Source organism: Rhinoraja longicauda, chromosome 35 (assembly GCF_053455715.1).
Source record: "Rhinoraja longicauda isolate Sanriku21f chromosome 35, sRhiLon1.1, whole genome shotgun sequence".
Classification (NCBI taxonomy): domain Eukaryota; kingdom Metazoa; phylum Chordata; class Chondrichthyes; order Rajiformes; family Arhynchobatidae; genus Rhinoraja; species Rhinoraja longicauda.
In genome coordinates, this window is record NC_135987.1 from 3,413,326 (window position 1) to 3,427,353 (window position 14,028).

General features: G+C 51.1%; 1 protein-coding gene across 1 annotated transcript in view; it reads left to right on the top strand.

Moving 5' to 3' along the window:
• Nucleotides 1-14,028, top strand: part of pdlim1 (PDZ and LIM domain 1 (elfin)) — a 44,471-nt gene that overhangs the window by 21,788 nt on the left and 8,655 nt on the right. The window contains exon 3 of the mRNA XM_078428267.1: nt 11,910-12,100. Within this exon, the coding sequence (XP_078284393.1) occupies nt 11,910-12,100 (191 nt within the window). The remainder of the gene's footprint in view (nt 1-11,909; nt 12,101-14,028) is intronic.

Genomic DNA, 14,028 nt, shown 5'->3' on the forward strand with positions numbered 1-14,028 from the left:
AATGTTTAAGGGAACAATACTGAATTTCCCTGCCACTGTCATTTGTTTACCTTTGTTTTGAAAGTTTCCTTGGAAATATGATGAGATTATATATAGGTGTGGCCTGGGACTCTGTGCTTGAAGGCCCAGTGAGATCGCCAGCTACAGATACTGATGAGATTGCGCTCAGTTTTGGTCTCCTAATTTGAGAAAGGACATCCTTACTATTGAGGCAGTGCAGCGTAGGTTCACGAGGTTAATCCCCGAGATGGCGGGACTGTCACACGAGGAAAGTATTCACTGGAATTTAGAAGGATGAGAGGGGATCTTATAGAAATGTATAAAATTATAAAAGGACTGGACAAGCTAGATGCAGGAAAAATGTTCCCAGTGTTGGGGGAGTCCAGAACCAGGGGCCACAGTCTTAAGAATAAAGGGGAGGCTATTTAAAAGTGAGGTGAGAAAAAACGTTTTCACCCGCAGAGTTGTGAATTTGTGGAATTCTCTGCCACAGAGGGCAGTGGAGGCCAATTCACTGGATGAATTTAAAAGAGAGTTAGATAGAGCTCTAGGGGCTAGTGGAATCAAGGGATATGGGGAGAAGGCAGGCACGGGTTACTGATTGTGGATGATCAGCCATGATCACAATGAATGGCGGTGCTGGCTCAAAGGGCCAAATGGCCTCCTCCTGCACCTATTTTCTATGTTTCTATGACATGGGGAACAGTGCCTGGGGCTGGCCGCTGTGTGTCTGTACCGAGGTACAGTGAAAATCTTTTTCACTGCCAAAAGATGTACGGCTGACTGAAGTATGTAAGATAACAAGAGGCACAGGTAGAGGCACGTCTTTGGGATGTGGGAGGAAACCGGAGCACCCGGAGAAAACCCATGCGGTCATAGGGGAGAACGTACAAACTCCACACAGACGGCACCCGAGGTCAGGATGGAACCCGGGTGTCTGGCGCTGTGAGGCAGCAGCTCTACCTCTGAGCCACCGTGCTGCCTGTATGTTACTAGTTTATCTGTCTGTCCTGGAAATGTTGGACGAACTCAGGATTAAGGAAAAAAGTTGAATTCTACCTTTAGACTTTAGAGATACAGCGCAGAAGCAGGCCATTCGGCCCATCAGATCCCCGCAGACCCGCGATCACCTCGTACACTAGCACTATCATACACACTAGGGACAATTTATAATCGTTACAGATGCCAATTAACCTACAAACATGTATGCCTTTGGAGTGTGGGAGGATACCGGAGCAACCGGAGAAAACCCACGCAGGTCACAGGCAGAACGTGCAAAATCCCTACAGACTGGGGTTGCCAACTGTCCTGTATTAGCCGGGACATCCCGTATTTTGGGCTAAATTAGTTTGTCGTATTAGGCCCGGACGGTGCTGTAGGCCTGGACACTGTAGGCCCGGACACTGTAGCCCGGGGGCCGCAGTAGTCCCGGACAGTGTAGGCCCGGACACTGTTGGCCCACACTGTAGACATGGGGCCGCAGTAGTCCCGGACAATGTAGGCCTGGACACTGTAGAAATGGGGCCGCAGTAGTCCCGGACAGTGTAGGCCCGGACACTGTAGACATGGGGCCACAGTAGTCCCGGACAGTGTAGGCCCGGACACTGTAGACATGGGGCCGCAGTAGACCCGGACAGTGTAGGCCCGGACAGTGTAGGCCTGGACACTGTAGGCCCGTACACTGTTGGCCCGGACACTGTAGACATGGGGCCGCAGTAGTCCCGGCACTGTAGGCCCGTACACTGTTGGGTCGGACACTGTAGACATGGGGCCACAGTAGTCCCGGAGAGTGTAGGCCCGGACACTGTAGACATGGGGCCGCAGTAGACCTGGACAGTGTAGGCCCGGACAGTGTAGGCCCGGACAGTGTAGGCCCGGACAGTGTAGGCCCGGACAGTGTAGGCCTGGACACTGTAGGCCCGTACACTGTTGGCCCGGACACTGTAGACATGGGGCCGCAGTAGTCCCGGACACTGTAGGCCTGTACACTGTTGGCCCGGACACTGTAGACATGGGGCCGCAGTAGTCCTGGACACTGTAGGCCCGGACACTGTAGGCCTGGACACTGTTGGCCCGGACACTGTAGACATGGGGCCGTAGTAGTCCCGGACAGTGTAGGCCCGGGCGCCGCCTTACGGAGGTTGCGTAGCAACCCACCCCCTGGCCGCCATTGGTGGAGCGGGAGCACGTGGCCGCTGGCTGGGTGAGGTCACGTGGGGCGCGGGGCGGTGACGTCACCTTGTCCCTTATGTGGGAGTGAGGAAGTTGGCAACCCCTACTACAGACAGCACCTGAGTTCAGGATGGAAGCCGGGTCTCTGGTGCTGTGAGGCAGCAGCACTACCAGCTGTGCCACTGTGCATGAGGATGTAAACTTATAGTGCAGATGCAAATGCATCCTTCATATATTTAGCGCTTACATAGTTCCAGTTTAGTTTAGTTTAAAGATAGAGTGTTGAAACAGGCCCTTCGGCCCACCGAGCCCTTTCCCCAGGGCAGGGGCATTAAAAACAACAGACTATAGGTTTACATCGATGAAGGGGCTTTTAATGGCGACCGGAGGGGTGAGGTATCTCAAACTCTCAAACTTGGTGGTGGTGGCAAATAAAAGGTTTGTGTTAAAGAGTCATTTAGACAGGCACTTAAATAGGCAAGGCCCAGCGGGCTACATGGAAGATAGATAAGAGGCATGGCATTAAAGGGAGAGGGGCAACTTTTGAAGGAGACATGCGGGATAAGCTTTTGGATATGGAGACTGCTGGGTGTCTGGTAGGTTCACCTGTGATAACGCCAGAGACCCGGGTTCGATCCTGATTGCGGGTGCTGTCTGTACGGAGTTTGTACGTTCTCCCCATGATCGCATTTGTTTTTCTCCGGGTGCTCCAAAGACATACAGGTTTGCAGGTTAATTGGCTTGGTATCAATGTAAATTGTTCCTAGTATGTGTGGGACAGTGTTAATGTGCGGGGATCGCTGGTCGGTGTGGACTCGGTGAACCCGACCGAACAGCCTGTTTCCGCGTTGTATTTCTAAACTAAACTAAACTAAACTGACAGACACAAAATGCTGGAGTAACTCGGCGGGTCAGGCAGCATCTCTGGAGAAAAGGAATAGATGACGTTTCGGGTCGAGATCCTTCTTCAGACTGAGAGTCAGGAGAAAGGGGATTGAGAGATATAGATGGGCCAAAGGCAGGCAGGTGAGACATGTTGTTCGGTGTGGGCAAGGAATGGGTGACGTTTCGGGTCTGAGCTAATTCAGCCTCAATAGACAATAGGTGCAGGAGGAGGCCATTCGGCCCTTCGAACCAGCACCGCCATTCAATGTGATCATGGCTGATCATTCTCAATCAGTACCCCCTTCCTGCCTTCTCCCCATACCCCCTGACTCCGCTATCCTTAAGAGCTCTATCTAGCTCTCTCTTGAATGCATTCAGAGAATTGGCCTCCACTGCCTTCTGAGGCAGAGAATTCCACAGATTCACAACTCTCTGACTGAAAAAGTTTTTCCTCATCTCCGTTCTAAATGGCCTACCCCTTATTCTTAAACTGTGGCCCCAGGTTCTGGACTCCCCCAACATTGGGAACATGTTTCCTGCCTATAACGTGTCCAACCCCTTAATAATCTTATACGTTTTGATAAGATCTCCTCTCATCCTTCTAAATTCCAGTGCACAAGCCTAGTCGCTCCAGTCTTTCAACATATGACAGTCCCGCCATTCCGGGAATTAACCTCGTAAACCTACGCTGCACGCCCTCAATAGCAAGAATATCCTTCCTCAAATTTGGAGACCAAAACTGCACACAGTACTCCAGGTGCGGTCTCACTAGGGCCCTGTACAACTGCAGAAGGATGATGAAGGGTCTCGACCTGAAACGTCACCTATTCTTTTTCTCCAGAGATGCTGCCTGACCCGCAGTTACTCCAGCATATTGTGTCTAACTTTGGGTTTAAACCAACATCTGCAGTTCCTTCCGAAACTAAACTGATTACAAGGATCTAACTCTGACTGCATGCTCTGCAGTCTGGCTCATGGGCGCCACCCAGTGACCGCTGAGGAGATGTGCAGCTCTGATCGCCACATGCAAAATAGAGAAGGCAGCTTTTGTTTAAAATTCCCATTATAAAGTCATAGTGTGGAAACATGATGTGGAATCATACAGTTTGGACCTCCTCTGCATTAGTCTCAGCTATAGAGTAATAGTCATAGAGTGATACAACTCACACCTGCCAACATGTCCCACCTGCCCGTGTTTGGTCCATATCCCTCCAAACCTGTCCTATCCATGTACCTGTCTAACTGTTTCTTAAACATTGGGATAATCCCTGCCTTATCTACCTCCTCTGGCAGCCCGTTCCAATCCTGACTACGGGTGCTGTCTGTACGGAGTTTGTACGTTCTCCCCGTGACCTGCGTGGGTTTTCTCCGAGATCTTCGGTTTCCTCCCACACTCCAAAGACGTACAGGTTTGTAGGTTGATTGGCTTTGGTACAAATGTATAAATGTAATATTGTCCCCAGTGTGCGTAGGATATTGTGAGTGTGCGGGGATCGCCGGTCGGTGCGGACTCGGTGGGCCGAAGGGCCTGTTTCCGCGCTGTATCTCTAAACTAAACTACACTAAATTGCAGCATTTGCAGTTCCTTGTGTCTCCAGAATACTTGATGAGCAAGGAGGAGAGGTATTGCAGTGAGCAAGTCCGCACTCCTCGAGTTATGCCGACTTTGAAGACATTGTCCTCCTCTCTCTGACGCGAGTTCTGCAACACTCTCTCTCACTGCTCCCCTCTGTGACTCTACGACCACATTTTAACCCACGCTCGCTACCACAGCTGTCTAAAGAAGGGTCTCGACCCAAAACATCACCCGTTCCTTCCCTCCAGAGATGCTACAGAGAGTTGGTCCAGCATTTTGTGCCCATCTCCTGCTCCTAATGTGTGTGTCAGTGTGCGTGCCACAAAGTGTGTGTATGGGGTGGTGGTAGCTGAACCACCACCCTCCCAGTGCTGCCATCCACCATGGTGGGGCATGGCCACGGGGGGTCAGGGGACCGCGGGGGTCAGGGGACCGCGGGCACCCGCAGTGACACTGACCATGTAGAGTTGGAAGAAGATTACAGGAGATTTCTTGCCATAAAACGGTGGTTTTTTTGCCTTTCCGCCGCCCGTCATTAACAGAAATCGATCTCCGATTCTTAATTATTTTCAGGAAAAATTAGGAACAACAAACAGTTTGTTCCTTTGCCAATTTAAGTCCAAGACTAGTGATGCTGATTCTGTCTGTGTGTGTGTGTGTTGTGTGTGTGTATGTGTGTGGGTTGTGGGTTGTGTGTGAGTGTGTGTGTGGGTGTTTGTGTGTGTGTGTTTTGTATGTGTGGGTTTTGTGTGTGTGTGTGTGTGTGTGTGTGTGTGTGTGTGGGGGGGTTGTGTGTGTGTGTGTGGGTTGTGTATGTGTGGGGGGGGTGTGTGTGTGTGTGTGGGGGGTGTGTGTGTGTGTGTGGGGGGTGTGTGTGTATGGGGGGTGTGTGTGTGTGTGTGTGTGGGGTGTGTGTGTGTGTGTGGGGGGGGTGTGTGTGTGTGGGGTGTGTGTGTGTGGGGTGTGTGTGTGTGTGGGGGGTGTGTGTGTGTGGGGTGTGTGTGTGGGGGGTGTGTGTGTGTGTGTGTGTGGGGTGTGTGTGTGTGTGGGGGGTGTGTGTGTGTGTGGGGTGTGTGTGTGTGTGGGGTGTGTGTGTGTGTGGGGGGTGTGTGTGTGTGTGGGGGATGTGTGTGTGTGGGGGGGTGTGTGTGTGTGGGGGGGGTGTGTGTGTGGGGGGGGTGTGTGTGTGTGGGTTGTGTGTGTGTGTGGGTTGTGTGTGTGTTGTTAGTTTTGTTTAAAGATTTGCAGCAAAGCAACGGGCCCTTCGGCCCACCGAGTCCGTACCGACCATTGATCTCCACACACTAACACTGTCCCACACACACTAGTGACATTTATTTTTACAATTATAACAAGCCAATTAAGCTGCAAACTTGTACGCCTTCGGAGTGTGGGAGGAATCCGAAGATCTTGAAGAAAACCCACGCAGGTCACGGGGAGAACGTACAAACTCCGTACAGACAGCGCCGGTAGTCGGGATCGAACCCGGGTCTCTGGCGCTGTGAGGCAGCAACTCTACCGCTGTGAGGATGATACAGGGGATAATGTCAGACTCGAGGAATGTGTGAGATGGCGGCTGATGGAGTACAATGTGCTAAACTGCGAAGCATCTCGTTAGTAGGAACATTTACAGAGTGCAATGATATTACAGACAGTACCCGTGGTGGGGTTGGTACCCGGGTCTCTGGCGCTGTAAGGCAGCGACTCTCCCACTGCTCTAGCGTGCCACCCCCACTGATGTCACCCACCTCCATCTCCATCTCCATCACCGCTCCTCTCTGCTGCTCTGTTCACTTTGTACTGCTGTCTGGGTCAGATTTGCACCACTGGATATGTTGGGCTTTGCTCATGATGTAGCTGTTGCCTCCTGCTTCACAAGCCATCTGTAAATGGCCCACCGCCATCTGTAAATCCCACCTGGTGAGGCCGCAGTGTTCCCACACGATTCATAAGACCATAAGTGATAGGAGCAGAATTAGGCCGTTCGGCCCATCAGGTCTACTCCGCCATTCAATCATGGCTGATCTATCTCTCCCTCCTAACCCCATTCTCCTGCCTTCTCCCCTTGACCGCTGACACCCACACTAATCAAGAATCTATCTATCTCTGCCTTAAAAATATTAATTGACTTGGTCTCCACAGCCGTCTGTGGCAAAGAATTCCACGGATTCAATACCCTCTGACGAAATAAATTCTTCCTCATCTCTTCCTAAAGGAACGTCCTTCAATTCTGAGGCTGTGCCCTCTGGTTCTAGACTCCACCACTAATGGAAACATCCTCTCCACATCCACTCGAATTCGGATTGCAGCGAATTGTGGACGCAGCCCAGACCATCGCACAAACCAACCTCCCTTCCATTGACTCCACCTACACCTCACGCTGCCTCGGCAAGGCCAGCAGCATCATCAAGGGCCAGTCTCACCCCGGTCACTCCCTCCTCTCCCCTCTCCCGTCAGGCAAGAGGTACAGAAGTGTGGAAACGCACACCTCCAGATCCAGGGACAGTTTCTTCCCAGCTGTTATCAGGCAACTGAACTGTCCTCTCACCAACTAGAGAGCAGTGCTGAACTACTATCTACCTCATTGGTGACCCTTGGACTATCCTTGATCGGTCTTTGCTGGCTTTACCTTGCACGAAACGTTATTCCCTTATCATGTATCTGTACACTGTAAATGGCTCGATTGTAATCACATAGAGTCTTTCTGCCGACTGGATAGCACGCAACGAAAGCTTTTCACTGTACCTCCGAACGCGTGACAATAAACTCTACTGTAACTCTATCCAGGCCTTTCACTATTCGGTAACTTTCAATGGGGTCTCCCCTCATCCTTCTAAACTCCAGCGAGCACAGGCCCCGTGATTCCATCCCAGGTGGAAGTGTCTCCTGGTGGAAATTCTCTTGCTCCCATTCCATTCCCGGTTCGATGCCTCCTTATCCTCAGGCATCTCATTCTGCCTTCTGCCTCTTGCCCCCAAAGCTCTGGAACATCCACAACCCACCCCCTTTAAGACTCTACTCACAAGCCGCCAGCGTTTTGAGATCTCGCCATCTTTGCTTTTGTGTTTTCTTTGCACCTTTTCCTTGGGGTTGTTCCACACACCCGCGTGCACACGGGGGCGGGGGGACGGGGGACTTGCACAAGCAGTATGTCGGCGCGGTCCAGATTTCACAAAGCTCTACTCTGCTGTGTGTAAAGGGGTGATACTGTTGGTTTACTGATCACCATTCTGCTTTTGCACGTAGCCACAATGAAGGGTACTGTACGTGGGATGTGACAATAGACAATAGACAATAGGTGCAGGAGGAGGCCATTCAGCCCTTCGAGCCTGTACGCACCGCCATTCACCGTGATCATGGCTGATCATTCACAATCAGTACCCCGTTCCTGCCTTCTCCCCATACCCCCTGACTCTGCTATCCTTAAGAGCTCTATCTAGCTCTCTCTTGAATGTATCCCGAGAATTGGCCTCCACTGCCTTCTGAGGCAGAGAATTCCACAGATTCACAACTCCCTGAGTGAAAAAGGTTTTTTCCTCATCTCCGTTCTAAATGGCCTACCCCTTATTCTTAAACTGTGGCCCCTGGTTCTGGACTCCCCCAACATTGGGAACATGTTTCCTGCCTCTAATGTGTCCAATCCCTTAATAATCTTGTGGTGGTCACCGCTGGAACTCATTCATTTACAGTGAATAAAGGCCTGCTCATATATCTAACCCGCTAACCTGTGATAGACACAAAATGCTGGAGTGGGAATGGGAAGGGGAGTTAAAATGGTTGACACCCGGGTAGACTTCATCGGCCTCAGTGGACCAGGCGTAAGTGCTCAGTGAGGGTAAGACCTCATTGTCAGCAATGTAATTGAGTTTTAGACAATAGGCAATAGACAGTAGGTGCAGGAGGAGGCCATTCAGCCCTTCGAGCCAGCACCGCCATTTAATGTGATCATGGCCGATCATTCTCAATCAGTACCCCGTTCCTGCCTTCTCCCCATACCCCCTGACTCCGCTATCCTTAAGAGTTCTATCCAGCTCTTTGCTCCGGTGGATTCTCTAAGAACATCTCATCATCCTAATTGCCACCACTCTGGTAATTCCCATTGCCAGGGTTTGAAGAAGGGGCTCGATCCAAAATGTCACCTATCCATGTTCTCCAGAGATGCTGCCTGACCCGCTGAGTTACTCCAGTATTTTGTGCCTATCTTCGGTATAAACCCACATCTGCAGTTGCCAGGACTTGGGAGGGCTGACACAGAATCAGGAGATGTAGAGTCAGTATGGACAGAACTGAGGAATGGTAAGGGTAAAAGGACCCTAATGGGAGTTATCTACAGGCCCCCAAACAGTAGCCTGCAAGTTAAATCACGAGTTAAAATTGGCATGTAGCAAAGGTAATGCTACGGTGGTTATGGGAGATTTCAGCATGCAGGTAGACTGGGAAAATCAGGTTGGTAAGAGACAAGGGAAGTCAAGGACTATAAAAATAAAAGAGAAGAAGTATAACATAGCAAAGAAGAGCGGGAAGCCAGAGGATTGGGAATCTTTTAAAGAGCAACAGAAGATAACTAAAAAGGCAATACGGGGAGAAAAGATGAGGTACGAAGGTAAGCTAGCCAATAATATAAAGGAGGATAGTAAATGTTTCTATAGGTATGTGAATAGAAAAAAAATAGTTAAGGCAAATGTTGGTCCCTTGAAGGCAGAAGCAAATTAATTTATTATGGGGAACAAGGAAAAATGCAGACGATTGAACAGGCACTTTGGATCTGTCTTTACTAAGGAAGACACCAACAATCTCCCAGATGTTCTAGGGGACAGAGGTCCTATGGTGACAGAGGAACTGAAGGAAATTCACATTAGGCAGGAAATGGTGTTGGGTAGACTGATGGGACTGAAGGCTGATAAATCCCCAGGGCCTGATGGTCTGCATCCCAGGGTACTTAAGGAGGTGGCTCTAGAAATCGTGGACGCATTGGTGATCATTTTCCAATGTTCTATAGATTCAGGATCAGTTCCTGTGGATTGGAGGGTAGCTAATGTTGTCCCACTTTTTAAGAAAGGAGGGAGAGCGAAAACTGAATTATTGACCAGTTAGTCTGACATCAGTGGTGGGGAAGATGCTGGAGTCAATCATAAAAGATGAAATTGCAGAACATTTGGATAGCATGTAACAGGATCGTTCCGAGTCAGCATGGATTTACGAAGGGGTAATCATGCTTGACTAATCTTCTGGAATTCTTTGAGGATGTAACTAGGAAAATGGACAAGGGAGAGCTGGTGGATGTGGTGTACCTCGACTTTCAGAAAGTCTTTGATAAGATCCCACATAGGAGATTAGTGGGCAAAATTAGAGCACATGGTATTGGAGGTAGGGTACTGACATGGATAGAAAATTGGTTGGCAGACAGGAAACAAAGAGTGGGGATAAATGGGTCCCTTTCAGAATGGCAGGCAGTAACTAGTGGGGTACCACAAGGCTCGGTGCTGGGACCGCAGCTATTTACAATATATATTAATGACTTGGATGAAGGGATGAAGGGCGGCACGGTAGCGCAGCGGTAGAGTTGCTGCTTTACAACGAATGCAGCGCCGGAGACTCAGGTTCGATCCTGACGACGGGTGCTATACTGTAAGGAGTTTGTACGTTCTCCCCGTGACCTGCGTGGGTTTTCTCCGAGATCTTCGGTTTCCTCCCACACTCCAAAGACGTACAGGTATGTAGGTTAATTGGCTGGGTAAATGTAAAAATTGTCCCTAGTGGGTGTAGGATAGTGTTAATGTACGGGGATCGCTGGGCGGCACGGACTTGGAGGGCCGAAAAAGGCCTGTTTCCGGCTGTATATATATGATATGATATGATATGATATGATATGATTAAAAGTAACATTAGCAAATTTGCAGATGATACAAAGCTGGGTGGTAGTGTGAACTGTGAGGAAGATGCTATGAGGCTGCAGGGTGACTTGGACAGGTTGTGTGAGTGGGCGGATGCATGGCAGATGCAGTTTAATGTGGATAAATGTGAGGTTATCCACTTTGGTGGTAAGAACAGGAAGACAGATTATTATCTGAATGGTGTCAAGTTAGCAAAAGGGGACGTACAAAGAGATCTGGGTGTCCTAGTGCATCAGTCACAGAAAGGAAGCATGCAGGTACAGCAGGCAGTGAAGAAAGCCAATGGAATGTTGGCCTTCATAACAAGAGGAGTTGAGTATAGGAGCAAAGAGGTCATTCTGCAGTTGTACCGGGCCCTAGTGAGACCGCACCTGGAGTACTGTGTGCAGTTTTGGTCTCCAAATTTGAGGAAGGATATTCTTGCTATTGAGAGAGTGCAGCGTAGGTTCATTAGGTTCATTCCTGGGATGGCGGGACTGTCGTATGTTGAAAGACTGGAGCGACTAGGCTTGTATACACTGGAATTTAGAAGGATGAGAGGGGATCTTATTGAAACATATTAGATTATTAAGGGATTGGACACGTTAGAGGCAGGAAACATGTTCCCGATGTTGGTGGAGTCCAGAACCAGGGGCCACAGTTTAAGAATAAGGGGTAGGCCATTTAGAACGGAGATGAGGAAAAGCTTTTTCAGTCAGAGAGTTGTGAATCTGTGGAATTCTCTGCCTCAGAAGGCGGTGGAGGCCAATTCGAGAGAGTTAGATAGAGCTCTTAAAGATAGCGGAGTCAGGGGGTATGGGGAGAAGGCAGGAATGGGGTACTGATTGAGAATGATCAGCCATGATCACATTGAATTGTGGTGCTGGCTCGAAGGGCCGAATGGCCTCCTCCTGCAGCTATTGTCTATTGATGGTGGAACATGGTAAAAACCCTGAAGGTAGACACTAAAATGCTGGAGTAACTCAGCGGGACAGGCAGCATCTCTGGATAGAAGGGATGGGTGACGTTTCGGGTGGAGTCCCTTCTTCAGACTGAGTCAGGGGAGAGGGTTGGCAGAGATGTGGAAGGGTAAGATGTGAAAACATATCTCACACCTTACCCTTCCATATCTCTAGTCTCGCTCTCCCCTGACTCAGTCTGAAGAAGGGTCTCCACCCGAAACGTCACCCGTTCCTTCTGTCCAGAGATGCTGCCTGTCCCGCTGAGTTACTCCAGCACTTTGCGCTTGTCTCCGCTGTGAACCGGCGCTGCAGTGCCTTGCTGCACATGGCACCAGCTGCAGTGGCTGCACGTGGCTGGGGTTGTCGGTGTTGCCCTGCATGCCGCTTGGCTGCCCCCTCACGCCCGCACATCGTTCTCCTTTTGCCCCCTTGTGCACGCAGGAGGTCACAGCCATAGGAAGTGCCCACAACCGGAGCGCTAAGCCATTCGGCACCGCGTCCAACCTGTCGCCCAAGGTCATAACCTCGCAGTACAACAGCCCCTCCGGCCTCTACTCCGCTGCCAACGTGGACAAATTCAACAGTGCCCTCGACGCCAGGTTGGCTCCCAACAACTGCGAGGCGGGCAAGAAGTAAGTACCAAGTGTGCCAACGTTCACCAGTGCTGCCATCCTCAGGGACCCGCAACTCTGTGCTCAATGCTCTCTCCACCCTTGTGCCTCACTCAGTCGCTCGTGTCGTATCTGGGGTTTCTTGCCTCCGGGAAAGACCTTTTACTGGTGTTAAGAGACCCAGGAGCTGGCCTGCAATGTGAATGAGATGGCTGTGCAAGGTTAGCCCCAGATGGAGCGGGAATTGCAAGGAAATAGTTGCGGTGAAGGCAACATGGGGAAGGTGGACCCTTGTCTGGTGGACTTGCTGGTCTAGGTTGTACCAAGGGGAAGTTCAACCTGTGTCCCATTCGCTCGTTCACCGAAGGAAATGATCTCTTGAGATTTCTCTCCGCAGGTCCCGCCTCGAGCCGGGCAGATTCCCAACTCGGTCGGACGTGCCCCGTTTTAGTTGGGGGTTGAGCTGGTAGTAACTTCACCCTCCCCCCCCCCCCCTTGTCTGTCTCTGTGCTTCCTTCCGCAGCGACCAGCTCAGTTCCAGCGAGCCTCCAGCCTCGTACACACGCCCTCTGGACGGAGGCCAAGCAGGTGCTGACCGGTTGCCTGACCTCACCCCCGTTACACTGGGCCGTCACTACCCGCGTGCTTACGACAGCGCACCACTTCAGGGCAAGGCCTCTCCCTGCCCTGCTCACTGGTGGAATGCAAGGCACAACATCTCGGCTTGCCTGAACGTGTCTTGTGAACCGTCTCCTGTCTAGACTGCGCAGGTTCTGACCTTTATCTCAACGCACCACTTTAGATCCACGTTTCCAATGCACAAGTTTAGATTTGCAATTTTAATGCACAACTTTATAGATTTGGATTTGCAATGCACAACTTTTGTATTTCCAATGCACCACTTTATATCCATGGACACTTTTAGACCCATATTCTGTAAGATGCTTGAGTCCATGGAAACCTCATAAATCTTGTGCATCCTAATCCACATTTAATGGATTTAAAATCAGCTAACAGTGCATGACTGGAAAACCACGCATGATAAAATGATCATCTGAGGCCTTCAAGGTCTTTCCTCACCCTCACCTCAGCATGATTAGGGCTGCCTTGCCTTGTAGCTAAACCCCTTAAACGCTGTGTTGTCACCAGGAGTTCAGTTGTGGCGGATTACGGATTGGACCGACGTAAACCAAAAGCAACCACAGGGCGGCGCGGTGGCGCAGCGGTAGAGTTGCTGCCTCGCAGTGCCGGAGACCCGGGTGCGATCCTGACTACGGGCGCTGTCTGTACGTAGTTTACACGTTCTCCCCGTGCCAACGTGGGTTTTCTCCGGTTTCCTCCCACACTCCAAAGACGTGTGGGTTTGTAGGTCAGTTGGTTTCTGTAAAATTGTAAATGGTCCCTAGTGTGTAAGATAGTGCTCGCGTATGGGCGATCGTTGGCCAGCACGGACTCGATGGGCCGAAGGGCCTGTTTCCACGCTGCATCTCTAAAACTCAAACTAAAAAACTAGAACACTGGGATGTTGTATTGATGACTGCATTGATGCATCCGAGCGGGAGGTTGCTCACCACGGCATTCACCACGGCCTGCCCGACCTCTAGCACTCACCACGGCCTGCCCGACCTCTGGCACTCACCGTGGGCCAGCCCGACCTCTGGCACTCACCACGGGCCTGCCCGACCTCTGGCACTCACCACGGGCCTGCCCGACCTCTGGCACTCACCGTGGGCCAGCCCGACCTCTGGCACTCACCACGGGCCTGCCCGACCTCTGGCACTCACCGTGGGCCAGCCCGACCTCCGGCACTCACTCACGGCCTGTCCCACCTCCGACACTCACCGCGGGCCTGTCCTCGGCCACCCGGTGCCGGGCCCTCGCCTGGACCGCTTCACAGCGCTCGCCGGGAGCTTCCAATGCCCCCCCCTCCCTCTCCAATGGCCCCCCCT